At 53.3% G+C, this 25,861-nt stretch overlaps 10 protein-coding genes across 10 annotated transcripts; 4 read left to right on the top strand and 6 right to left on the bottom strand.

Annotated features, from left to right (window-relative positions):
• Positions 1-1,377: 1,377 nt before the first annotated feature.
• Positions 1,378-3,058, top strand: G647_01477 (uncharacterized protein; the record flags this gene model as incomplete). The annotated part of the gene is made up of 4 exons (XM_008724876.1): positions 1,378-1,402; positions 1,455-1,946; positions 1,995-2,402; positions 2,457-3,058. 4 exons carry the CDS (start codon positions 1,378-1,380, stop codon positions 3,056-3,058), a joined length of 1,527 nt encoding a protein of 508 aa, XP_008723098.1.
• Positions 3,059-5,054: 1,996 nt separating this feature from the next.
• G647_01476 (uncharacterized protein) lies at positions 5,055-5,542 on the bottom strand (the record flags this gene model as incomplete). Its single annotated transcript, XM_008724875.1, has 2 exons — positions 5,055-5,223; positions 5,304-5,542. The coding sequence occupies 2 exons, from the start codon at positions 5,540-5,542 to the stop codon at positions 5,055-5,057; spliced, it is 408 nt and encodes a 135-aa protein (XP_008723097.1).
• A 642-nt stretch (positions 5,543-6,184) lies between these two features.
• G647_01475 (uncharacterized protein) lies at positions 6,185-8,020 on the bottom strand (the record flags this gene model as incomplete). The annotated part of the gene is made up of 6 exons (XM_008724874.1): positions 6,185-6,443; positions 6,500-6,689; positions 6,758-7,157; positions 7,207-7,645; positions 7,695-7,735; positions 7,796-8,020. 6 exons carry the CDS (start codon positions 8,018-8,020, stop codon positions 6,185-6,187), a joined length of 1,554 nt encoding a protein of 517 aa, XP_008723096.1.
• Positions 8,021-9,612: 1,592 nt separating this feature from the next.
• On the bottom strand, positions 9,613-11,502 carry G647_01474 (uncharacterized protein; the record flags this gene model as incomplete). Its single annotated transcript, XM_008724873.1, has 5 exons — positions 9,613-10,278; positions 10,337-10,564; positions 10,618-10,752; positions 10,934-11,272; positions 11,332-11,502. The coding sequence occupies 5 exons, from the start codon at positions 11,500-11,502 to the stop codon at positions 9,613-9,615; spliced, it is 1,539 nt and encodes a 512-aa protein (XP_008723095.1).
• Positions 11,503-12,730: 1,228 nt separating this feature from the next.
• On the bottom strand, positions 12,731-13,084 carry G647_01473 (uncharacterized protein; the record flags this gene model as incomplete). The annotated part of the gene is made up of 2 exons (XM_008724872.1): positions 12,731-12,909; positions 12,958-13,084. 2 exons carry the CDS (start codon positions 13,082-13,084, stop codon positions 12,731-12,733), a joined length of 306 nt encoding a protein of 101 aa, XP_008723094.1.
• A 279-nt stretch (positions 13,085-13,363) lies between these two features.
• On the top strand, positions 13,364-14,418 carry G647_01472 (uncharacterized protein; the record flags this gene model as incomplete). The annotated part of the gene is made up of 2 exons (XM_008724871.1): positions 13,364-13,413; positions 13,506-14,418. 2 exons carry the CDS (start codon positions 13,364-13,366, stop codon positions 14,416-14,418), a joined length of 963 nt encoding a protein of 320 aa, XP_008723093.1.
• Positions 14,419-15,612: 1,194 nt separating this feature from the next.
• Positions 15,613-16,251, bottom strand: G647_01471 (uncharacterized protein; the record flags this gene model as incomplete). The annotated part of the gene is made up of 1 exon (XM_008724870.1): positions 15,613-16,251. One exon carries the CDS (start codon positions 16,249-16,251, stop codon positions 15,613-15,615), a length of 639 nt encoding a protein of 212 aa, XP_008723092.1.
• A 1,007-nt stretch (positions 16,252-17,258) lies between these two features.
• G647_01470 (uncharacterized protein) lies at positions 17,259-20,336 on the top strand (the record flags this gene model as incomplete). The annotated part of the gene is made up of 1 exon (XM_008724869.1): positions 17,259-20,336. One exon carries the CDS (start codon positions 17,259-17,261, stop codon positions 20,334-20,336), a length of 3,078 nt encoding a protein of 1,025 aa, XP_008723091.1.
• Positions 20,337-21,135: 799 nt separating this feature from the next.
• On the bottom strand, positions 21,136-23,481 carry G647_01469 (uncharacterized protein; the record flags this gene model as incomplete). Its single annotated transcript, XM_008724868.1, has 1 exon — positions 21,136-23,481. The coding sequence occupies one exon, from the start codon at positions 23,479-23,481 to the stop codon at positions 21,136-21,138; it is 2,346 nt and encodes a 781-aa protein (XP_008723090.1).
• Positions 23,482-24,804: 1,323 nt separating this feature from the next.
• G647_01468 (uncharacterized protein) lies at positions 24,805-25,855 on the top strand (the record flags this gene model as incomplete). The annotated part of the gene is made up of 4 exons (XM_008724867.1): positions 24,805-24,850; positions 24,909-25,079; positions 25,134-25,304; positions 25,374-25,855. 4 exons carry the CDS (start codon positions 24,805-24,807, stop codon positions 25,853-25,855), a joined length of 870 nt encoding a protein of 289 aa, XP_008723089.1.
• Positions 25,856-25,861: the final 6 nt, after the last annotated feature.

Below are 25,861 nucleotides of genomic sequence, written 5' to 3'. Positions count from 1 at the left end.
TCTTGCTGGCGGCTGCCACATCGATTTAGTTACTCCGCTCGATGACCAAAGTCGGCATAGACGCCCAGGCGCCGACCTAAGCCTGAAGGAGTGCTTACGCTTGCTGTTTTAAGGCTCGGGCTCTGGGAATAGGTACCCGGAAGCTGGGCGTCATAAGGGCACCATTAGCGGCGTCGAGAGCGACTCTGAAAACGCAAAGACGCCCAGGAGCGCCGAATTTCCGGGCGCCTCGGATCTTTCGCTGGCGTCCAGCGCCCACCGCAACCTCGCCGGCACTGACGCGCGACAGGACAGCCCTACTTGCGAAGCACGTCAGAGGTGTTGGCCGAATATTGATCTGACAAAGAATGCCATGCTAAGCGGCACTTGAACCTGACCAGGACCGGATTTTTGCCAGATGCGAACTTGACAGGGGCGTGCTCTTGATTGCTAGGCTTTATTGTTCGCCTGCTTCTGGGTCCGAAGTATTTCATCCGATCATTCCAGAACTCTGCAGTTTCTGGCATATTTTGTAGCAGAAAATTCGTCCGCGGCTGCTTCGCGAACCCAGACTTCCACATATCCACACATATATTACAGCCTACTGTAGGTATGCACAGACGCTTCGCGACTTATGGCTTGTTGGCGACACGACACCCTCTACTGGCATGGACACCTCTTTATACTTCAGATACAACAACCCATACCTGAAACGTGATGCTTGAACGCGACAAGATCCCTCCCCACAGACCGTTGGTGCCGGAGTGTAGTCTGTACTTCGTATCGCCTGCCTTCTATTCCGCCCGGCCGCTCCAGCGGGTTCGAGAAGGCGGGGCGGGCGCCTCCCCCCAACCGCTACTAAGCTCCAATAAGCTTACTGAGCTCGTGCCTCCACGCCTATCAGGCTGTTTCTGTTCAGCCACCGCCTCCTTGTTGTGCGCCGAGGGCCAGCTGGACCAGTTAAAAGGTAGCTGAAAGGCCTTGGAATACGATGTTGACGTCGCATCCATGGACTTTTGATTACCCAGGCTCTCCAGGCTCGTCACATCGTGAGATCTTCGAGCAAACTGCATCTGGGGATCCCACAGTCGTTCACCCCGCTGATCCCCGCTGAGCTGGCCAAAGCGGTATATGGTCCAGGTTTGTGCAATCGCTAATTCATACCATGTTGCCACTCGCTTCGGACAAAGCTCCTTTTCCAGGCCGTGCGGGTTGGCATCCGGCGCACAACCTCTCACCCACTCCGCTTGGCGCACTGTCGCCTCTGAAGCTACAAGAAGACCCCGCGGCCCACCTCACGCGATAATGTCATGATCTTCTCTCGAATGTGTCTGTCCTTCTGCGACATTGCTCAAACTAGCCTCAGTTGAGCTCCGCGCGAGATTGAATCCCTCCACAATGCGTTTCAATATTGACGGGTCCAGTAAATATCCCTGGCAGCAATGCTCCATCTCAGGTTGCTAACCAATCACTAGATGAAAAGGCCCAGCATGCCTACAATGACTCGAATGGCATCGGCGAGGGTCAGTTGGGCTATGACCCGGACCTGGCGCATCCCGCTGCAGGCTACAGAGATGGCGAGACAGCAGTACTCCCAGCAGGCGTGACTGAACGACGGCTGCTTACCAAGGTCGATCTGAGAATCATCCCCGTTCTCTCGGTCATGTATCTGTTGGCCTTCCTCGATAGAACAAACGTCGCCAACGCCGCCGTCTTCGGTCTCCAGAAGGATCTTGGCCTGAGCAGCACCCAGTATAGCACGTGTTTGACCATCTTTTTCGTCCCGTACGTGGTCTTCGAAATCCCCTCCAACATCATCCTCAAAAGACTCAAACCCCACGTCTGGCTTTCCATCTGCATGTTTGGATTTGGTTTGGTCACCATCTGCCAGGGTCTTGTGCAAGGATATGGCGGGTTCCTTACAACCAGATTCTTTCTTGGGCTGTTCGAAACTGGCATGTTTCCAGGTATGTGTGTTCGCCGATAGCCAAAATCACGGCTCTGACACGAATCAGGCGCGTTCTACCTTATCGGCATGTGGTACAAGCGACAAGAGGCACAGAAAAGGTACACCTTCTTCTTCGCCAGCACAACACTGGCTGGGGCTTTCGGCGGTCTCCTTGCTTCGGCCATCGGGAAAATGGACGGCATGGAAGGCTACCTTGGCTGGAGATGGGTCTTCATTCTGGAGGGCTGTCTGACCTGCTTCGTCTCGTTCTTCTGGTACTTCGCCATCCCCGACTTCCCAGAGGATGCCAAGTGGGTGACCGAGCCTGAGCGGGAATACATCAAAGCCAGACTTCGAGACGACCAGGGGAAATCCGCTCTTGAGCGACGCATCACCTTCGCAGATGTGGTCAACTGCTTCAAAGACTACAAGATCCTCGTGGGAGGTTTCATGTACTTTGGCCTGATCGTACCTGGTAAGCGGATTGGTCCGCTCCCTCTCATCACGAAGCTATACTAACCTTGGCCAGCTTACGGCTACGCCTATTTTGCGCCGACCATCATCAAGACTTATGGCTACAGCCCCATCCAGACACAGCTGCATTCCGTGCCTCCCTGGGCCGCCGCGTTCGGCTGGAGCATGCTCACTGCCGCCTTATCCGATCGCTTCCGTCACCGATTCTTTTTTGTGATACTCAACATCTGCATTGCGATTGCGGGCTTCGCGATCCTCATGGTCGTGCACCACAACAACCATGTGCAGTATGGTGCGCTCTTCATGATCACTTCCGGAACATACAGCGCCATGCCGGTAATCGTCTGCTGGTTCTCCATGAACCTCGGTGGCCATCATCGTCGAGCAGTGGGTACGGCGTGGCAAATCGGGTTTGGCAACATTGGCGGAATCATTGCCAGCTACAGTTTCTCAGCCTCCGACGCGACGAGTTTCTTCCACAAGGGTTACAGTATCTGCTTGTCGTTCATCTGCCTGAGCGCGGCAACCAGTATCCTTTATTTCTTCGCCTGTCTGAGTCAAAACCGACAGCGCGAGAAAAATCATGATGTTGGACTGACGGACTATGAGAAGACCGAGCTGGGTGACATGAATCCCGACTATCGCTACATGCTCTAGCGAGCCACCAGTATCGATGGGATCCAGCCCCTTATAGTGAGGACATGAGGAAAGAATAGTGATATGCCATGATGTCGTCGCCTTCCTGCAGCGTCAAGAGGACACCACACGAATCCAAAAGAGACCGAGTCAAGTGTCGCTCGTGTCGGTGGGCGGAATAGCAAGAATCTCATAGCTCGAATTGCTTGGGTTAATCTAATACCGCAGCGCAGCCGGATAGTGCCTCTTCACCTTCCTAGCTCCCCCATCCTCAGCCCTATTTCGCCCGACAAGGCTGCAGCAGCACAATGCTGAGGCCAGCCCAGCATGCTGAGCGACTGGGATCGCGGCGAGAAGCCGAGGCGATGCCAAAGCGCAATCATTACCCGATCGTAATTCACAGTAATAAGCCAATCATATTCCAACGCCTCTCGGCTGACTTCGACTTCAGCTCGACTCAATTCCGAGCTCTTTCCCTCCACTGTCCAGCCAGCCATTGTATGTATTCTCTATAGCCTGATGTGCCAGGAAAGGTGTTCGCCGTCTGCGTTTGCGATTGCGTGCTATGCAATAGCAAAGATGACTGCGCAGTGCACCAGAGCTATGGATCTCTCGGCGAGGGTGGGCAGCTTTTGACACGGTGGACTTGAGCGAGAACGAAAGTTTTTATCACTCTTGGGGTGGACGCGATAAATATTCAGTCCGCAGGAATGACCCAACTACGTCCACGATGCTGTCCAGGTGACAGTGGCATATCAATGCTCAGGACCGCCATTGTATCGCCACGTCCCACCCACGGATCGATACTCGCAAGTCAGTTGATACATGAGCTTATGCGATTGGAAACGCATCGGTCGCAACACTGATGTTTGTTTCCCTGGTTGTCCGCTGATCAAGAGTATGTACATTTACGTGGTAACATCTTGCATAGGATCCTTTGCAGAGACCGATCCCTTTGCGCGAATATGTCAAGTCCCTGGTTGCAGCGGCCCGAAGTCCTCGCAGTTGACGTATTCTCGAGCAATAAGGTCTCAGAACTGTCCGAGAATCAATGTTATCGCGGTCGACATGATCTCCGCAATCGGTTTGACTGGCCGTTCGACAATATGCCACCAAAGATGGAAGAAGCCCTGCACGGATACAACTCATAACGTGCAGGCCAACGCTGACGAGGAGGCAGGAGAAGCTTATAAGAAACAGCATTCTACCCCTGAGACGCGCTACAAGGCAAACAGGTGGTGAACTCATACCTTAGTCCGCCACGACTGCGCAATCCAGCCAGCTAGCTTTCTTAAGTCTACAGTGGTTACCTCGAGGCTCTGCGGCCCAAAGGTCACGTCAAGTGCCGCCCCGGGTCTTTATTACATGGAATCGGACAACATCGTCGCTACGTTAGGCATGCCGTGCGAAGTTGCTGCTGTTGACTTTCTCGTGTGGTCCATCACAGCTTACACTTGACTGAGTCAGGTACTGTCGAGTTGAGGGGTTGTCTATGATTCAGGATGGAGCTTTGTGGTGTGTCACAGAGGCAAATGTCCTTCCCTCGGACAGGTCCGGTATCTGATACGAGCATGTATTGCCGCAGAAGACTCCCCTCAGCAGGAGTAGTCATTGCTATAGAGACCACGATGACCACGATGAATCTCTCCAGTGTATACTCCCATTTATGCAGGTCCGATCGTAGGAAAGTGTGGCTCCCTTCAATTTGATGTGGCGTGTCCTCCTCCGTCCATTTTATATATCCAATGCTCAAGACCCAAAAATCCCCGGCCATTCTACTGCATGTGAGATAGATCGACGGCCCTACCGCTACTGTACTCGTGCGGCGGCTCAGACACCTTTCCGCAGGCGATAGCGACGCTCGACTGCACCAGCAGACAGGGACAGCACGCGTCTTAAAATCTCCGTGGCCCGCCATCAACCACACTGCAAGTGTCATTCAGCACTCCATGCTCCCAACCAATCCCCCATCCTCGCTCAGCCAGTGCCCAATCACGCACCACTCACGGCTCACAGCTCACAATTCATCCTTCTTCACCCCCTTGATGCCCATCAACTCCGTCTCAAACACCAACGTGCTGCCCCCGGGAATGGGACCCACGCCTCGATCCCCGTACCCCAACTCCGGCGCGATCGTCAACTTTCTCTTCTCCCCAATGCACATGTCGAGTAGGCCTTCGTCCCACCTATGTAGATTGAAGTTAGCCGCAGAGTCAGAATCAGGACGAACACCGCAGAATTGGTTGCTTCACATCGCCCCACTCACCCTTTGATGACCCGTCCGGCGCCCAGCTCGAACCCCAAAGGCGATCCCCGCCCGTAGCTGGAGTCGAACTCCTTGCCCGTCGATTGTAACGTGCCTCGGTAGTGCACGTCGATCTTGTCGCCCTTGTGCGTCTTGCGCGTGCAGCTGATGTCTGGGGTCTGGTACTCGATCTCTAGACCGTTGGGGAGGGAGGTCGCGAGGGGAATCAGCGCGAGGAGGACGGTGGTGAGGAGTTTCATGGTGGTAGGGTGCGTGCGGTATGGAGTGCGTTCGATTCCCTTACGGCGGGACGGGTACGCAGGGCAGGGCAGGAGGCGCACCAGTAAAGTAGGGCTGCTGCAGTGCTGCAGTGCTGAGTTGAAGTCGTATGCAGCTGGGTAGAACAGAGCAGATCAGAAGGAAGTGGGAGGAACGATGGGTTCAAGAGACGGCGATTGAGGATATGATATGTCTCTACAGCAGAGTACAAGTAGGTACTCGTCCGGAGTACATGCACCGTATTGTAAGTTGCTCGTAGCTGTGTCTGTGTGTGCGGTGAGTGTACGGTCGTGGTGGAGAAATGATGCGGAGAGCTGGTGCGTGTGCTCCCCCGGAGTACGGAGTTCTCGTATTCTTACCAGACGATCTCGAGCACTGTTCTCGTTCACGGGCACGACGCTGCGCGAGTTCATGCGCGCTTGGACCGTGACAGAGACCTCATCAAATGACAGCCAGAAGAAGAGGGATGCCCCTAGAGTCGAGGGTAGGGGGCTTTTCCCGTCAGCAAAACGATCTATTCACTATATCTATATACCACCGTCACGCAGCTTTCCGACCACGACCGGAATCAAGGCTGAAAGTGCCCCCGCCACGTAAAATCCTGCCAGCTTTTCAACTCTACTTCAGATCTTGTATCTGAAATGCAGATTTTGCTTGTCCGTCAAGTCCTCGAATCCCTCCAATAGTTCCTCGGTTCGCTGCGCATGATAGCCTTTCCGGTCACGGGCTTTGTTGTCGAAGTAACACCATATTGAATAGATGACTTGCAGGCCGATCAGTGCACAGTATGTTGCGAGCAATGCTCTGATGGCCGTGAAGTATCGCGGCGCTTCTGACGGTAGGAAGAGATGGGGCCCGCAGATGTTGCCGGCGTTGTAAAATCTATAGGTCAAGATTAGTGCGGCTCGCGGCTCAAACCTTGCAAAGGGAGAACTTACACGAAAAGAAGACCAAGGACGGTGGTTCTCTTTGTGTGTCCAGCGACGTTGAGACCCGGGACTGTCCAGCCCAAGATGATTGGCGAACCCAGAACATTCTGCAGCCACGCACAGGCCACCAGAGCGTATCGGTGTTTAATGCTGATCGTTAGTAGACCGATCAAACCTGCGAAGCCGGGCAAGCATGACACTGAATGAGAGTAGAAGTATCAGCATGTGAAAACCGTCAAGATCTAAGGCAGGGAAGAAGATACTCACCGATAATTGTCGCACCTAGCAGGTTCGGCTTCGTAGCCACCCAACCAAAAAACATACACCCAATCAACTCGAAAGCACCACCAGGGGTCTGCAGAAGAGTTGTCTTGAGCGCATCAAACCCGAAGCCCTTAATGATGACCGAGGTAAAGTTCGCGACTGCACCATTCAGGATCCCTGTGCAAGCGCCCATAAGCAAGACAAGCCACGTCTTCGGGTCAATGGCCGCCTCCTTGACCTGCGCAGGAATCAGAGTGTAGTGTTTGATCCCCATCTGGTTCTTCGATACCCGCCAGACCGCCACCATCCGTTCGTGTTCTGTGAGGATTTTTGCGTTGTGGGGCCCGTCTGGCAGGTATAGTAGAACCACGAACCCCCAGAGGAACGTCATGCAGCCCACAATCTGTTACCAGTTAGTCGTTGACTTGGCCGCAGGGGGTGTACTGAAATACCAGATAGATCAATTTCCAGTTGTCGATGGCAAGATGGGTCGCATGTCCACTTCCGTATGCTAACAACGAGCCGAGAATGGACGAGACACCGTTGGTCGACAGCCAAAAAGAAGTCCGAAGAGCCTGCTCCTCTCTGGTCCAAAGCATGGACGTAAGAAGGACAAAGGCCGGGGCAATGCAGCCTTCAACCACACCTAGGAAGAAGCGCACAGCGAAAAAGCCCGAGAAATTGAACACGGCTGCCTGTAGCATACAGACGCCTGCCCAGACGAACACCATACCCCCAACCATTCTACCGACTGGATAACGCTGCAAGGCGACGTTCCAGGCGTATGCGCTGACGAGCGTTCCAAAGTAGAGCGCGGAAGCCACCCAGGTGTAATCATCGCCTTTCATGTTCGTGTCCTCCTGAAGACCATATGCATTGGAGTAGTTGAGCCTACAGGCTTGAGCGTGGGATACAGATCCTCGTGTCAAGGGAAACTTACGTCTGTTTATCCAGAAAGCTCAACATGTAGGTGGTCATCATCTGAGGGGGTCAGAGAGTTAGCATTGTCCAAACTTGCTGGAGACATGTGTCCAAACATACCATTGGGATGACTATAAAGTCGAGTTTGCGGCGAACTTTGATCGCATCCCGTTCAAGTTGAGCTTCGTCAAACTCAAGAGCCTTCTCTAATAGCTCTTTGCCGAGAACGTTTGGATCGTTTGTTCGACCTCCGAAACGGTCGAGGAAGGATGTCTTTGCAGGCGGGCTAGTGGCTTCGAGAGCCGGCTCAGTAATATGGGCTTGGTTCTTTTCGATATCCGCCATGTTCGCGAAGAGGGACAGGAGGCGGAAAAGATGAAAGCAAGGCGAGGCGAGGCAAGAAAATAGCAATTTTGGTAGAGAGTAGGCCTGTACTTAACCTGCTACGCCGATACTCTTCCAGTTCTCCGAACCAGTCTGTCGGGGTTCGGCCGACCGAGTGTTCAGGGCAAGGAAGATAAAGCCGCATTGAGGCGGACACATCTTATCGGATCCCACGAGCGTGGTGCATCTGCACAGGCATTGTCCATTGATCAGCAGATGGAAGGTCGATCAAGTCGCCACAATGGTTGGTCCGGAGTTTTGCGACCATACCATCGTGTAACTGCAACGATCTGCAGAGATAGCTGAAGCTCGAGGAGATCCGCGTCTATTGCGGATAGAAGACAATGCTCTTAAACAGGATCCCTGCGACCCTGGTGCGTGTTATCAACACGTCCCGGATGTCCCCACAGATCAGCTGTAACCGATGGTTTGCCGTGCCATGCCGGACTACCTCGTAGTCTAGATGGTATTCGGCAGGCAAGAGAGATGGCGAGCTGGGCGAGTAGATATCAAAGTGGCACACGTCCGGAGGATTGCTCTGCCAAGTTATATCAAGCTACATCAACGCGCATAAGCAAGATCGGTGTTGCGACCATCCGTACCAAGGCGCCAGACTGTTGGCCTAGCGGCTTCCATGACTGGTAAAAACGCGGCACACACACGGGTGATCGCCAACCAGGCTCGCGCAAGCCGCGGGTGAGGCGCGAGCAGAGTTTACTCGTCGTGGTGCCCAACTTGATGTCGTTTCACCCTCATCTCCTCCTCACCTGCTCCTCACCCATCCCTCTCCTTTGACTGTTACTGTAGTTGTACCACCAACATGGTGGCTTTTCGTTTCTCTTTTCGAAATTAGTCTCCTCTCTATAGCACATGTTCATTCATGGCATTCATTTGCCAATGTCCTGAGCTGGTGCAATATGAGAGAGGACAAAATAATAGTATCACTGTTCTCCGCACAACGTGCATTGCCGTCGACATCGGATATCCTCTGCGATCCGACTCTCCCCTGCCCGCCGAAGAGTCCACCTTGGTCACTCGCTCCAAGCTGAACTTGCTCAAACACCCGAATGACAAAAGAACTCAATATTGAGATCACGATCCTATTGCCAACCCCTCTCAAGCTGCTGTGCCTGACTTTTCGAACTGGACAACCTTTCATGGACTTTCAAGAACATGCCGGACCCTCCCTTCTTCCTCCATCGGACCTATGCCGACCAACGTTGTCGCTGAAAACACGTTGGAAGCATGTTATGTTGGTAAAAAAAATATGATAGAAACCATATGGGACACTACTATACCGAACCTGGTGGTGCTGCCACCCAATGACAAGGACTCGAGACGCTAGACTTTTGTGGGGGTAACCGGTCATGAAGCAACGACATGAGCTCGGATGCCAAGATCTCGGTTGCTGCGCCTTTTGACTCGACCTTCGTGGTGGATGGGACACGGGCGACTGTACTGGTAAGTTTCGACCGGCAAAACGCTGACTCCTGGCAGCAACAAGTGCCCAAGATGCGCGGGTTTGGTTAAGACCGTGGCGGGGTCGGCCAGGCCTACCGCTTCGACTGTGGCTCCTTCTCGTCGTTGGAGATTTGGGCTTTCGCTTCTACTGCTGCGACTGCATTCTTCCTTGCCTTCCTGGCCTCCTTGAAATCGTGGATTATCCCGTGCCACTTTCCGCGGTCCTTTGATATCCTAACTTTCTCCTCACAAGTTTTGCCAATGAGGTTTTTGAGCACATGTTTCCGCGGTCGAGGGTCTATAGCGAGGTCCAGGGCGTCGTCCAGTTTCATTTGAGCCGTCTCCGCGGCTGAGCGGAGAGCCTCGAACTGTGCATCGGTGAGTGTCGCGTTGCGGGTTGTGCTGGATTCATTGCGTATGGCGACTCGCTTTCCGACATTTGTGCTTCTTGTGGAGAGTACCCGCCGAGCAGTAGGTCGGTGTCTGATCATGCCAATCTGCTGGGAATGTTTGGCGTTCTCTGCTTGCGCCTTTTCCGCTAGTGCCATCAAGTCTGCGAATGATCCTTTCGCGAGACCTTTCTCAGCTGAGGTGGACTCTGCTGGACGTTTGGGGGACTTGACAGCTGGCTGGCCCCTGGTTGAACTCGCTGTGCTGCGTTTGTTCTCCTTGTCAGACCCGGAATCAGTTCTTTGGAGCTTATGAGCTCGCGAGCGATCGTTGTCCGGCTGGTGCTCGAACTCGTCCTTACCATCATCCTGATTAATTGTCAATGGACGCTATCATGGAACGCTGCTCTTGGGGAGAAGTACTAACCCGCTTTCGCTTGCAAGGGTTGGCCTTTGGTCCAAGGACGATGCCCTGCTCATGAATGGCGTCTTCAGGTGACTTGCTGCAAGCTCGACTAACTGGGGCGCCGGCAGTTTCAGGACAGTGACGTTTTGGAGCCGGTGCCCCGTCTTCGTTGTCAGACTTCTCAACGACGACATGTTTTTGGCGGCCGTCAAATTCAAAGGGCCGAGTGCCACTATCATCAGAGTCGTCCTGATCACCGTCAGTCGGCCATAGGTGCTGCGTTCGGGATGTCCTCAACTTACACTCGCACTTTCACGTCGTTGTTCCGGCCCGTCGTTGACCTTGGCAGCGGGTGCTGCGGACCTGGGCCTGGCCGTACCAGCGTAGGCGGGCTTGGTCCTCGCATGATTCTGGGTCAGAGCATCTGGAGCGGATGTCTGTCGAGTGTTGAGGACCTAACGTCTCTTTTGGGAGGGTGGCTTTTCCTCAGAACCGTCGGCAAGGGGTCGCTTGCAACCGACCACCTGGTCTGGGCTTCGATCAACACCGGCATTCGAGACGATTTGTCGTCATCAGCAAGCACATTCGATTGAGAGGGTTGTCAGCGCCTTGACTTACACCTTCAGGCTGTAAGATCTCCTTTTCTGTGTTCTCAGCTGCATGCGGCGGCAGTGATTGGACCTTCGCAGGCTTCGAGGCCTCTGATCCCTTCCGGGCGTCTATGAATTCCTTGACGGTGACAACGTTCGCTTGAACGAAAATCGACTCGCGGGCTTGCCGCTCTGCTTCCTCCACTGCAGGGCGCTCTTCTCCCCCTCGAGCAGCCGGCTTTGGGGCGATCTTTGTTACATGGTCATTGGAAAGAGTGCCTATCTCTTTAAGTGTCGTTGGCTTTCGAACACGACCAGTTTCACCAACACACAGGTTTCTAACCGCAGGCCTTCGAGTAGAAAGAAGCTTGTTGCGCTGTTAGCATCGACAAGCAGTTGACAGGCACCGCGAACAAAAGCACCTACAACACGAGTCTTGACTTCGTCCCTGATGGCAGTGGCTGGCGAGGAGGTGGCCTTTGATAGAGTGAGACTGGAACTATTGCGAGCTGGCTGGTTGCGTTTCAGTGCTTGCATTTCTTTGGCCTTTTGCTCCTCAAAGCTCTTCCTGAACACTGCTTTGTTCGTGGAATTCATCTTGTCCACTGAGAGAGTGGGCCTTGTGGAGTAATATTGAAGGTGAAGAAGGGGAAGCAGTGATGTTTGGGGCGAGTCACTTCAGGAGTCTGTGGGCAGAAGTCTTCAAGAATGGAGGAGCAGTGTTTGAAGTCGGGTTTGAAAATCTCGAGCTCCCGAGTGCGAAATATGGGAAAGATTGAGGGAAAGGACTCAAACGTGAGGAAAGATCACTGAAGCGAAGTTTCAATCGGCAGGCAGTGAGTCAAAGTTGTTGTTGCGAGTGAGAGAGCTTTTCCTATTGAGGTCGCTACGGAGTAAAGACGTGCGGCGGGAGCAGCTCGGTGGATACGCTGGTACCTCGCATTGTCTATATTCACTATCAAGCTGTCAAGCGGTGAGTCTCGAAGCCCCTTCTTACGGTGGCTTTTCATCGGTTCTGGCTGGCACCGTGTGACCTCTCAGGCGAGATCGGTTCTGGGCAGGTTGCACTCTATGATGCGCAGAGAACGATCGACACCACTCTATCTGGTACTTTGATCTGTCATCGATTGACCGGTGAAGCCCCCAACCCCGATAGAGGACTTCGGACGCTGCATAAGAGAAGGCGAACTACGCCCACCTAGCATCTTATGTTCAGGAGAGCCTCACATGCTGACGGTGGACAATCATTCCAACTTCCAATAGGCTCGAACAAGCATCCTCCAACCGTGGTCAACCTGTCATGTTGTTCGGTGGTCAACCGGCTAGGTCTGAAGCAATGACTAGCGATGGGCTGGGAACCATGACGTTGATTGCACTGGTGGGCAATGTTTCCACCGAGAAAGCGAGATGGCTTTGACGACTCGCGAGTCCTCTGATTCAATGACGCTGCTCCTAAAGTTGAGACGATGTTCTCAAGGATGATCGTCGCCTTGCTTGCAACGGGTAATGACTCGCCATTGTTATCACGTCTGGACTTGATATGCGATCGCTTTTATGAAGGTGTGTTGTCTTATCATCGGAGTGGACAACAACACGTTGCTTGCGAGTATCTGGAGAAGGGTACGCCTATTCGTTATCAGCAAGTTGACACGCAAATATGGCGCTAACCGCACTCATATCTCGGAAGTTTTCTTTGCTGCTATTGCTGCTGCTATTGCCGGCCGGGGACACCGTGCTCATCTTGCTGGCGTCGCTGTCGCCTGTGATGGCTGCATGTTTTCTCTTCCTGGGAGCGTGGATGGAAAGTGCTCTGTCTGTGAAGGTTCTAGGCTGCCAAGTGAAAGCTTCTCTGACTCGTCTCTTTGTTTCCTCGCGAGCGCCGGTACGCTGCTGTCATGTTCTGAGATGCAGGGTATTGGTATGGTGTGAGTTCTCCTTCCGAGGTCCCTGGCGCAGGATCGTTAGTGATCTGACCAATATCATCAGAGTGGCCGAGATTGTGACCTATGGCCATGTCCAGTTACGACGCAACACTCTTTGGTGGTTGAAGACCCTTGGCAGCGACTTCTGCATGGGCTTTCTTGATGGCTCGATGCTTGGTATGGAAGAAGTCGACTTGCGTCAGCGGGGACGGGCCTTGAGCGTGGTCGATGCTGGAGTAGATGTCGAAGACCTCCATTTTGACTTGATGGGCAGGCATGTGAGAAGCAGGGACAGTGAAGGTGGGTGGTGCAACGAGTGGGCAGTGTTAGTGAAGCGCAGATGTGAAGAGTTCGCCATTGATTGCGGTGCGGCAGTTGGGAGACGGTGAATCAAGCACAAGGTCTTCACTGCCTTCATCGAAAATTTTTGTAAAAGGTCACCTCGCTCTCACCAGCTTTCTTGAAGACTTGCTGTCATTGTCCACTCCCAGGGCCGACACCCACCACGTCTAGTCCCTACCAACAGCGCAAGCAGCATGGCGTCAACGGGTACCTCGTCGAGAAAGCGAAAACGCGATGAACTCCCGTGAGTTTCTCACTTTGAGTTCTCCCACCTTTGTCTCCATGGCATTGTTTTACGTCTGGCTAACCTAGACATGGCTTGGACACCGACAGTAGCTTTGCGGATCAAGAGATCGCGACCATATCAGTTGAATACAAAAATCAACCTCCGCGTCAGTTCCACGTTCACAAGCACTTGCTGTGCTCATCTTCCGAGGTGCTGCGCGACTCCTGCAACAGACAAGAACCCAAAGTGACAGTGCTCAAGGATGTACGCTCTGAAGATTTCGAGGTGTTCACACGGTGGCTGTACACGAAAACATTGGACGTGGAGAAGATGGAAGACGTTGTCGATGACGGTGGCAAGACGACTGGTGGTCATGTCTGCCTGGTCCACCAGCAATCTTGCATCAAGGCAGAGAAGGGAACTGGGGAAAATGGCAGTGACAGCAGTACCCGCGAAGCTGGACACGGTCAAAACCCTTGCATTCCTTCCATTGCCGGCGGTGATACCAGCGAGGAGACAATGACCGACGACAAGCCCTGGTACACCAACTTCGGGGAGCAATCACGCACCCTTGCTCGCTTGCTGGACCTCTACATCTTCGCTCAGGTGTACAAGGCAGACAGCTTCAAGATCGCGGCTATGTTGGAGTTCCAGCGCTTTGCATTCCATGCAGACATCCCAGCTGTGAACATTGTGCGACATGCCCTGGACAACCTTGACATCACCTCAGGGATGTGCTCGTATCTACTCGACCGATATGGCGGCCAGGACTTCAGCTGCCCGGAGCAATTAGATGAACAAAACCTCGAAAAGGCACTCGCCAAGTTGCCACCTCGATTTCTCACACGAATGATATCACTTGTTGCTAGGAGGACTGCTGGAGGCACAGTCAATGGCAAGGCCGAGCGGTGGTGCGACTATCACGAGCACAAGAGCGAGGAGGAGCGCAGAGAATGTGAAGAACGCAGGCTGCAGGACGCTGACATAGCGAGGGAGAGATATCGGACACTCGTGGGGCAGTAGATGTGCCTATTCCCACCGTGGTGGAGGAGTCTACCTTGGGACGGAGGTCTTCAAATTCACAAAGTTCGTTGGAAAGACTTTACCAGCACGCAAGTTGCCAGGCGGAGAATGCGCATCAGAAAGCTTGGGCTGCGCTGTAAACCCAACAGTCGGGCTTAATCTGTTCAACACAGATGGGCTATTCGAATTCAGATTTTGCTGTCAGAGACAAAAGCAGGAATCAAGTAATATTCACAGCACCTTTATGGTCCGCGCTTGGCTATGCACACAATCCAATTACGAGATATTTTCGGGTTCGAGGAACTCGGGACGGGGAGGTTGCGTCAAGGACCCATCAGGTAACTCACTGTGTTTGATTGATGCTAGAAAGCCGTCGAGTGCTTGCAACAAGTGTACTATCTTTCAGCTCATATTCACACTACTCTCTGCCTTGCTTGTTATCGCTGCCTACTGTACCTCGATATTCCCCCAAGGTCGGACCATATCCAGCGCATTCCCGGACCACGATTCCTCGCAGATCTCCAACGTCGTTCAGGGTGTATCCCGGCGCACTGACAAATCGGTGAGTCTCGCCAGTCGGGGATTACTAAACCAGGAGAGATCGAGTCCGCTAAGAGTCTGCTACTATCAAGACACCCAGTTACGGGATCTGCTTCTGAGGGGGCGGCACTTGGTTTCACCGGCTGACGATATGCCGGCTACTCACACCCTGCACCACGTGAAGGTGGCTGTCCGTTGCAGAGCGTCCTCCTCTTGCGCCGGGCTTCTCTTCTCTGCCTTTCTGCCTTTCGACTCCGTGACCGATTTCCTCCTATGGAGCGACATGTGTAGACTTCAGTCGTGTTGTTGTTTTGGTGTAGTACGGCGGTGTCTGCTGCGTGGGTGTTCAATGTATTCTTGTCACCGGCATCGTGGGTGTGTGTGGTGCTCGTCCCGTTATTAGAATGGCAAGTGATGTTGTGTTGTGGAGGTTCTTTCTCCTCGGCGGCCATGATATGTCGGAATATTGCTGTTGACTTGTTCCGTGTACTTCTGCCGTACGTAGCCTCGTGCTGATGACTCTACGATATATCTGATGTCGCAGTCATAATCTACCGATGTCGTCGTACATTCATGCTCTAGGCTTTTACGGTCTGTATTCTCGTGCCAGTGAGCCCTAAGCCTCGCTGTTGACAAAGCGGACAAGGCAGTATCTCAGACTTCGTCGAAGAGAGAGTAGAGGCCTTGACCGACGTTGAGAGTCAACGAGTGCGGGCGTCCGTCGAAGTGGATGCCGACCAACTGTCCAAGAGCAGGGGGCAAGGCCGTGCTGTTGCCGTCGCTCCACTCCACCATCCTCCTCACAACCTCGTATCGAGTGCAGGAGAGGTCGGTGATCTCGAGCTTGCCGTCGTTATTATCCTCCATGTCTTCCTCGGGCTCGTTGATCACGAGAAGAGCGTCTTCGCTGTCCAGCCCAAAGAGGTCGTCGACCTCCCGCCTCAATCTTTCCTCGTCTTTCTTCTTCTCAGCTTTGGCCTTCTCAATCAAGTCCAGCAGGGGCTTGTTGACGGCGGCCTTGTCGACTTCTCGAAATGAAATAAGCCCCTTTGGAGCTGGTACGCTCTTCTTGTAGTTGTAGGTGCTGCAACCTACTTTGATGGGCAGTGTCGTGTTGTAGGACTTGAATGTCGGCTGCACCAAATCGTACGTCTTCTCGATCCTGTTGCTGGTAGCATTGACCGCTAGTGTGTGGAGAGGGGTTCTTTTCAGAGGCTTGTAGAAGAGTCGGGGCTCTTCACACTTCCGGGCCAATTTGGCCTTGGAGGCTGCTGCGTAGTTGATCGGTGCCATTTTGAACGAGCGAATGTCAAGGATTGTACTCAGAAGTTGTTAGAAGTAGTGCTGAGGCAGACAAGGGCGTTCTCAAGCAGCAGCGGGGGTTACTGAAGTAGTCCGGAGCCGAACACAGTTGTACAATATCATTCAGTAGTCCTGAAGGATGTTGGGGGTTGGTGGTATGGAGGAAAGGAACCAGCAGCGGAATGAGGAGCAAGGGCGAATACTTATATGGCACTGGTAAGAATCATCTAACCTTGAACAGTCCTTCACGAATAACACTTCCCTAGGAACACTACTCCGTACTGAGGACAAGGATACCGTACCAGAAGTTTCACTGAGGGCATTGCATATGGTTCTGGTGGCCCGAGCGTCTGAGCCGTGCAAAGTACACAGAAGCCTGAACTCTACTCGCCTGTGGCAAGTCACTCATATGATTCTGCTTGCGTGTGGTTGAAGCTCGGACTTCTTCTACCCTGCAGATTGTAAGATTCCCGGCTTCCATTGGGCAGACCGTGAGAGCGAGAATTCAGGTCCTCAGTGCTGGGAAGTGGTCCTCAGTCGTTCTCAGAGGTCATGTGCTGATCAGAAAGCTTAAAGCGAGCACAACTCTCATTTGGTCCAGGCGCAAGCAGGTACTTTTTGGCCCGGCGCATTGTGCATGTATTCGCTGCATATCGGCGTGTGTGTTGATCACTCGATCGCGAGGCCATCGAGATGTTTCATTTTGACTCGAGTATGTAGCTATTGCTGAAGCCTGTATCACCATTACGGAAGGCAGTAACATGCAGAAGCCAAGGAGAGCTCGTGGAGATCAAAAACAGATGCCCTCCACCAAACCATGGCCTTGATGCTATCCGTGAGGTTAGAGATACAAACTTGAGCGCGAAGCTGATGCCAGAAAGCGACCTGGTCACATGACTTCGCGACTGCCTCAGACACGTGCTCGCGTTTCGCTCCATCTCGACGCGTTCGTCTCTCCCATCTGCGTGTCCAGGGAATACGATACACCGGCGTGAGCCATGCAGCTCCTCGCGGGGCTCAATGCTGCTCAGCGAGCAGCAGTTACCTCACCAGCGTCGGTCCTGCAAGTTCTGGCCCCCCCAGGTTCCGGTAAGACGAAGACGTTGACCTGTCGAGTGGCCTACCTTCTGTCGCACCATGGTCACAATCCTCAGAATGTCATCTGTTGCACATTCACCATCAAGGCTGCCCGGGAGATGCGAGAACGGTTACGCGGTCTGGTCGGCGATCACCTTGAGTCCAAACTGGTGCTTGGGACAATACATTCAATCTGCCGTCGTTATCTGGTTGCTTACGGCCACCTCATTCGCATCCCCAAGGGATTTGGGATTGCAGATACCTCAGACAGCAATAGCATCATCAAGCGAATCTGCAAGCGCATGAACCTCTCGATCGAACCGAAAGTAGCAAGAGCCAGGATTTCGAGTCACAAAGCAAAGGGCAAAGCATTGGAAGATCTACCCAAGAGTCAACCAAAGGAGCTTAAAGACCAGGAGTTCGTCACAGTCTTTCACGAGTATGAAGCAGCATTGGCGACTTCCAAGCTGTTAGACTACGATGACTTGCTGCTGAGATGCGTCGACCTCCTTCGAGCGTATCCTGCCTGCGTCTCCAACGTCGAGGCCCTGCTGATTGATGAGTTTCAAGACACGAATATTGTGCAGTTTGAACTTATGAAACTGTTGGCGTCGAGAAAAAGAAAGATCACTATTGTTGGTGATCCTGATCAGAGCATATATGGATTTAGAGCAGCTGAGATTGAGAATCTCAGCCGCATGAAGACATTCTACCCCGAAACCGTGGTCATCAATCTGGAAGAGAACTACAGATCGACGTCGGCTGTGCTGGCGCTCGCCCAGGACGTCATCGAACAGGACGAGAGTCGGCCACAAAAGAGGATGAAAGCTACACATTGCCATGGGACTAGACCTGTCCTCCGGCGGCTGCCCAATCCTAACGAGGAAGCGCTGTGGATTGCCAGCGAGATCAAGAGAACGATGGCAATGACCGGTGGTCTGCTTCTGCATTCGGACTTTGCAATTCTTCTCCGATCAGCATATCTGTCATTACTCATCGAAAGAGCGTTGACGACCGCCGGCATTCCATATCGCATGGTCGGAGGCCAACGATTCTTTGACCGCGTGGAGATCAGGGTCATCATCGACTATCTTCGCACTATAAGCCATCCTGACAACAACCAGGCATTCCTCGCCATCATCAATATCCCATCACGGAAAATTGGAGAGACTTCAATCGCTGAAATGGTCAAGCTGGGTGAGGAGAACAGGCTCTCCCTCTGGACTGTGGCACAAAAGGTCCTTGTCGGCGAGCTAAAGCCCGCGAAAAAGTTGTCGAAACCCGCAGAACAGGAGTTAGGCCGTCTCCTCAACCTCATAAAGACAGGTAGACAGAAGATGAACACGGTATCTCCAGCAACTACGGTCCCGTCAAAATTAATTGGTTTCCTTGTCAACTCTCTCGACTACGAAAATTATCTCAAGAAAAAATACAAGGATGATCATGAAGATCGAATTGAGAACGTCAAAGAACTCGTGACTCATGCCTCAGAGGTCTTGCTTCAATCAGCTGCCGAAGAACCACTTGCAAGTATTGAGGGTATGGAGCAAGCAGCCTCGAACGGTGGCGAGGAAGTCCTGGCTCAATTTCTAGCCAACATTGTCTTGTCGACAGACGTGGAGAATGAAGAAGGCAAAGACAAACCTCGTGTCACGATCTCGACTATCCACTCGGCAAAGGGTCTTGAGTGGCCAGTTGTCTTTATTCCTGCCATTTACGAAGGATCCATTCCTCACTCACGAGCTGAAAACACCGATGAAGAGCGACGCTTGCTCTACGTTGCCATGACCAGAGCACAGGCTCTGTTGACCATGACTTTCCCAATACTGCAATCTCGAGATCAGGGAGAATCGATACTCACCCAATTTCTCCCGAGCGAACTCCATCACCGTACCTGCCGAACAGGGCCGTTGTTCGATGATCGGGTGATCCGTGATCTGGCCAGCATTCTTAAGCGGCCTGTTCCCTCACAGGAGGATTTGGCGAAGAGCTTGCAAACCTTGGACGGCGACGATAGCAGAGAAGATGATGCCTGGCCCCCTGACGGCAGTCGTCGACCTACGCCAATGCTGGCTGACGACGGTCATGCTCTGCCAGAATTCGGCAGACCGCTCGGGGAAGTTCTCGCAGCTCAAAAGCAGCAGTATCGATCCTACTCAACAACGGCAGCAGCCAATCGTGTGGGGGGCTCCGGCAGCCCTGAGATCGCCACTACCATGAGCAGGGCTGGTAGCTTCTCAACCTCCAACATGTCGCTCGGTTTCACTACTGCAGGTTATCAGTTGAAGAATGTCTGGGAACGCTCTCCAGCCTCGTCAGATCCGACACCTCCCTCGAAGAAGCCAAAGCTCTCCAAGTCAGCTTCAGCGCAGGGTCCCATTGTCGGTTTCTTCTCAAAACCAGCCATGCAGGCACGTCGACCCTCCCCCGAACCAGCGCCCGCTCCAACAGCCCGGGACCTATATCCACAGCGAAAGCAAGATCAGGGAGCCACGCAGGTGAAACAGGCATGGCAGAGTTTCGAAAGTTACTCCTTCGGCTCCAGCATCCCGCAAGAGCTCTCCTCACACAAGTTAAACGCCAACAATGGGTTACGTTACCGTCCTTCCGCCCCATCACGGGACGCGAACGCCTCCTCCACTATACGATACGCCGGGCTGTACAGCTCTTCACCTCCACCCGTAGATGACGAGGACAAAAAGCCGCACCTTCGACGTACCGGTGACGAAAACGAGGGGATCAGCAAGGCCCCAGGCTTTAAGCCCTCGCTTGGGCCACCGCGGGCTGATCTGGAGACAGATTCTCGGCTCAACAACAACATCAATATCAACGGTGGTACTCGTACCAAGCCAGCCACGACGATGCATAAAACAAGTATGGCGTCCGTGTCTGCGGCCTTCTCGTCGGCGGCAATGGTGGGCTCCAATCCCGGCGTCGGCAGGAAGACCCTCGGTGTTAGGCGCACGATGAACGGTTGGAATGATCGGAGACATAAGTAGAGATGGTGGAAGCATGTTAGGATTTGTTATTTACGACGAACGACCTCTTAACGATATATATGTATGAAAATGGGGTATAGATGGACTGTCTCGTGCGGATTGTCGTTGAAGAGGCGATGAGGTCTGCCGAGAGCTCATGTATTGGCGATTGGGGTGTACATTGATAGCAAGATTAAATAAACGCCCCTGTTTGAGGATAGTGGTCATCGAAGCAGAATCAGAGGCATCGAGGGTGAAGGTGTTCGTGCATCTACTGTACGTGTCCAGGTTTATGGGATTGGGACCGAATATCACGCACGAGCAACGCGCCTGCTCCGGCATTATTCAAAGCGTCAAAGGGTTTCAGGGCTCCAATTCTCAAGGTCTTAAGGTGAGATCAATCTCTGACAAGCCATGCATGGATAGCATATCCTCGTGCGCTTGTACACTGGCTGAGCGTCCAATTGTCTCTCATTCCAGACAGCATGTGTACACAGCTACACAGGTACAATCCCACATTGCGTTGACGTGCGTTGCAATTGGTGCCTCCAACATTAATCTCTGCCGTGCGGTGTATGGGCGACTGATTCTTGTCCATTTGACCTCACACATGGCTCTTCACAAGCCCGTACCTTCGCCGAAGCCGTTCAGACCGCCAACAGCAGTCCAGGACAAAAGTATTAACCCGAACTCATCATCTTCTTCACCGAAGCCTGAGGCTCGATCGATAGAACATTAGTGACGATCCATTTCGCGCCGAAATTCGCGCCCTACCCAATTTTTTCCCTCTCTCTCTCGACTGCATCGGGGCATGGATTGCTCAGTCAATATGCCACCTGACCTCAGCAAGTCGTTGAAGTTGCCACCCAACCTCAGCATGTCGTTGACGTTGCCATGCATCATGATCTTCCATATTCTCTGCTGCTCTGAGGAGCAGCATGACCCAGTCGAAATCATCTGCCCTTAGCTCCCGGATTTGCTCTTCTGCGGCGTTAAGCTCGCCGAAGCGCCCATGGGCTTGGGACATGTGGCTATAGCACTCTTCGTCACTTGCGAATGTGGCCAAGCAGAACCAGCAGATGTGTGTGCCACACATACAGGTAATGTGATTACATCCGTCCTTCTTCTGAATCAAGACGTTGCACTTTGGGCAATTCGATATCCCAAGCTTCTTCTTTTCCTCGTCAGATACAATCTGCTCGACTCGATTCTGACCCTGAACTTCTTCACAGGTGAGATCGTCGTGGCTCAGAGCCCGGCATTTCGAACAAATCGAGATGAGGCAGTTGTCGCAGGTGAAGACCCCCGGCGTTTCGGAGACTGTGTAGATACTTGGACAGTCTGGAGTCGGACAGTATTGGATGTGATCTGGTTTAGATCGTATGTATTGTTCGAAGGAAGACTCCAGTACGGCTTCGAATGTGCTATTGTCCAGAGCCTTTTTGATCTCCTCCAAAGAGACCATCTGCCCACAACCACTTAGGTTTGCGAAACAGGTGATGGGGTTTTCGCTGGCCCCGAGGTCGCGACATAAAGCTTCAAAACACCCCCAGCAGTAGGAATGCCCACAACGAAGCTCGACCGGGTCAGCGATGTTTAAAAAGCAGTAAGGACATTCGTTGCTTGTCCCAGTACGTTGGTCGACTGGAACGACGGCTGAAGGATCAGTGATCAGTGACTTGGCGACGTCGAAATGCTGAGGGCTCCCTCTGAATATCATGGCAGGTGGTGTACGAAGAACATCCAACCAGGCGCTCTTCTTGCCGAAGTGTCTGATGACGCGACGTAGACCCCCCGAGAGCGCTTCGGCAAAGAGGTCGCCTTCCAGGGGCATCAAGTAATGAGACATGTGCGACGTGAGAATATGGATGACAGCACGACGGACATTTGCAAAGAGGGATGGTGTGCCGAAAAATACCAGCTGAAGCTTTCGTGTGTCTCTGTAGAGAAAGACTTCGCCTGGCTTGGAGAGAGCTTGCAGAGCGGAGACGCCTGCGTCTGAGGCGAGGAGTTCATGCCATAAAGCAGTGCCGTAGTCGTTCAGTACCACTCTGCCAACCAGCATCTGTGCCACTTGGGCTTTGAGTCTTGCAACAGCATCCAACTTGTGGCCATAAATGCGTAGGTCGACAATTTTGGAAGGTGAACGGTGGTGCGTAGAAATCCTCACGCCGTCCTTGTTGTCGGCTTGTAGCTTTTTGACATCTCCTTTGATGATGGCATAGAGCTCGCTCACGACTGGGACCCTCACTGCGGCGACCTGGTCGACATAGAGCTTTGAGCCTATCTCGGGAAACTCGACGCCGTTGTAGGCGAGAACGGCTCGAACATCTGACGCTCGTTCGAATTGAGCAAAAGCCTTGGTGCGAGATCCAGTTGCATTTTTCTCCAGCTCGAACGACCGTAGTTTGCGGCTCGATTGGCTGAAGAGTTCTTGAACAAATTTCTCAGGCTTCCTGTCCATATCCTCTAAAGTAGGTCTTCCCATGACGACCTTATCTGGCACAACTCCTTGGAGGTGTTCTTGTATTCGCTCTTGGGTGACGTCGGCAGCGACATTGCTCAGCAGGACAGACCATATGGCCTTCCCATTGGCATGGTGGTGGGGGGGCGGTTGCAATTTCGTCTTGATTTGGCGGCCGTAGAACCTGCCATCGAATCGCTTGATTGCCCTACTGGCCCATGTGTCGCTGCGGTAATGGAGCCACACGACTCTCGACGGGTTGTACCATGAGCAAAGGACAGTGCAAACTTGTGCCCTGCCTGTCCGCGTATTACTGTTATCCGATGATGCAAATCGTGCGGTGGTCGATGAGAGTCGGACGTTCAGTACCAGGGCACCGTCCCCAAAGCGAACGTAGGCACCTTTCAATCGTCGCTCCAAGATTTCTTCAGCCTTATGAGGAGTGGTAGGGGCAGCAGAAGTCGGTTGGGAGACCGCAGGATGGAGGTACGCGCACTCGAGTCCGTTCCAGCAGCCCCCCCCTAGCCAGAATCGGCATGTCGGTATGGGAGGTGAAGTTGGGAGGAAATACGGTGCGCCGGCGCGTAGCAGCGTGGTGGTGTTCGCCGTTTCGGATTGCAGCTTCGGAGAAGGCATATGGGCGAACTTGCACTCTTGACCTCGATTGCATCTGCCGCGGACAAAGAACTTGCACGTCGTCATGGTGGCAATGAAGGAGGAATGGGAAGATAGGGAAGAGGTACGGGGACAGGCTCAAGGCGCGCAGGAGAAAGAAGAAACAACGACTTACTTTGAGGCAGCGACTGAACTGGCAGTGAAGTGGCCCAAACATCAGCGCAAGTGAAGTACCGTGTCGATATTTGGTAGAGAGCGAACGCTATCTCTGGCAATGAGAGACACCCGTTACACTGCTTCAACACTGGTAATAACTCCATCTACGGCTCATCTCATCGTACGAGAAGGAGCCGCCAATTCGAACAACCAAATCCTCCTAGTATGTCAATTCCAACTCTTGTATATCCTGTGCTTGCATTCCCACCAGCCACCTCTTCACTGCACACTGCACAGCGGCCGCCATGATATACGAGACATATCGCAAAGGAAGCAGGGTGCCGGTCCGGCGCTGAGACAAACTGCCACGGTCGGTGGTGATTCTCTTGTTGCTGAGTGATACATTAGTTACCGTCACCTCTTCCTCACCTGCGTCCCCGGATTTCCGTCTTGGCCAAGTCCAATCGGCCCTTTTCTCGCCTTTTCTCGCCTGCGCACAATTACATTCCTCATTACACTTGAGAGCTCCAAAAGCTAAGAGACCGGCGATGGGCGTGAATAGTCCTTGATCATAACACCAGCAGCACGCACGCGAGCCCGTTGCTACTCCACACAGCCATCGCCAGAGAAGGCAACGCTCAATGGGGCCCGGCTTGAGATCTGGATCAGCAGCAGCAGGATATGTCCCCAGTTACGTCAACGATGTGCACGGGATTCTCGGCATGCTTGTCGTGTCTCTGTGGCCTTCTCGCTTACAGATCTGCAACTTTCCGACCTCTCAGAAGCGGCAAACTCGCTTCAGCTCGTCGCTTGGTACTTCCCCAGCCTTGGGGCCCCAGTCTCCGTCCTGGGCTGCAAGTACTCCAGGCGGGGCTTCGCATGGCAATGGACGACATCAGCATGCATGAGCGTCAGACGATCGAGCCATCATGGCGCTCCCACCAACCACACACCAGCATGGGCTCGCTCATGTCGCCAGACTCGAGTCGAGATACGTGGTCGGCGAGACCTCAAGCCTCTTACGGATATGCCGTTGACGGTCATGGCCTGAGACTGCGCACCCCCGCCTCGTAACCCAAAGCTCTTCCTTGGGCTTCTTGCGACTCGGTCGAGCGTATATTTCACCGTTGCCTGCGTGACAGGTTGGGATTAGTATCTGCGGTTAGGTCTTCATATAGACACAGCATTCCCGTCACTCCTGCTATCCGCAGACTTTCTCTCCTCCACCAGAGCACACCGTTCTGATCATCCAAGATGACTAAAGCAGCAGATCCATATTACAACCGAAAACCAGTCCCTGGTATGACAAGCCAATGCGCTCACATTGCAAACGTGCTCGCTCACTCTCTGCTGTACAGATGAGCTTATCAAGGACGTCGGCCTCACCGGCCTGACCCCAGAAGAAGAATTCTGGAACCGCGAAAAGAAGTTTACTGCCCAGGGAGCAGATGTTCGACGATTTAGCAACAGCCTCCATGGGGGCCTGGAACCTCTTGCCGATCCATACTACGGTCGCAGACGAGTCTCCCGTGAGCATCATCAGACCAAGCTAGTCTTGGAGACTAATTGACATTGTATTCCAGAGGCAGAGATTGCGAACGTGGGAGCAACTGGCCTCACACCGGAAGAGGAATACTGGAACCGCGAACGCAAGTACAGCGTCGGTGGCCACGACGTCAGGAAGTTCAGTAAAGGCACCAAAAGCAGCCTTGAACCCTCGACCGACCCGTATTACTCCCGCAGGCGAGTCTCTGGTGAGTATTTTGTACTTGACATACCTCGCGGCCTGCCTCGGACCTGCTAACATCTGACACCATGTCTAGCCGCCGAGATCAAGAATGTCGCCTCTCTCGACGACCACATGACCCCCGCCGAACAATACGAAGTCCGCGAGCGCAAACAATCCCTGTTCCAACTCTCCTCCGACCCCTTCGACAATCTCGCCAATCGTCACCGCCAATCCGTGTCCGGGGCTGTAACGGGTGCTTCGGCCGCTGCGACCCGTCGGCGAAGCTCTGCTGTCGCTCCGGATGCCACTGTTGCTACGGCTGCAGCGGGCCACTCCCACAGTGGCTATGACAGTGGCCATAAGCTGGAGCCCATCGTTAGCAAGGCTGACGGGCCCACGGCCAGCAGTCATAATGGGGAGAGCAGCCTGAGTGGGCACATCTCAGATGATACCTTAAACAGAGACTCGATTGATCCGGTGGGGGGACGGAGCGGGGAGCACACCCGGCATTATGATGCGGTGACGACGGGCCACCATCATGACCCGGACAGCGTGGCGCCTCATGAGGTGCGATGAATGCGG

This window comes from Cladophialophora carrionii (genome assembly GCF_000365165.1).
Source record: "Cladophialophora carrionii CBS 160.54 unplaced genomic scaffold supercont1.1, whole genome shotgun sequence".
Lineage (NCBI taxonomy): Eukaryota > Fungi > Ascomycota > Eurotiomycetes > Chaetothyriales > Herpotrichiellaceae > Cladophialophora > Cladophialophora carrionii.
Note: the sequence above shows the minus strand (reverse complement) of the source record. Positions and strands in the feature narration are given on the sequence as shown.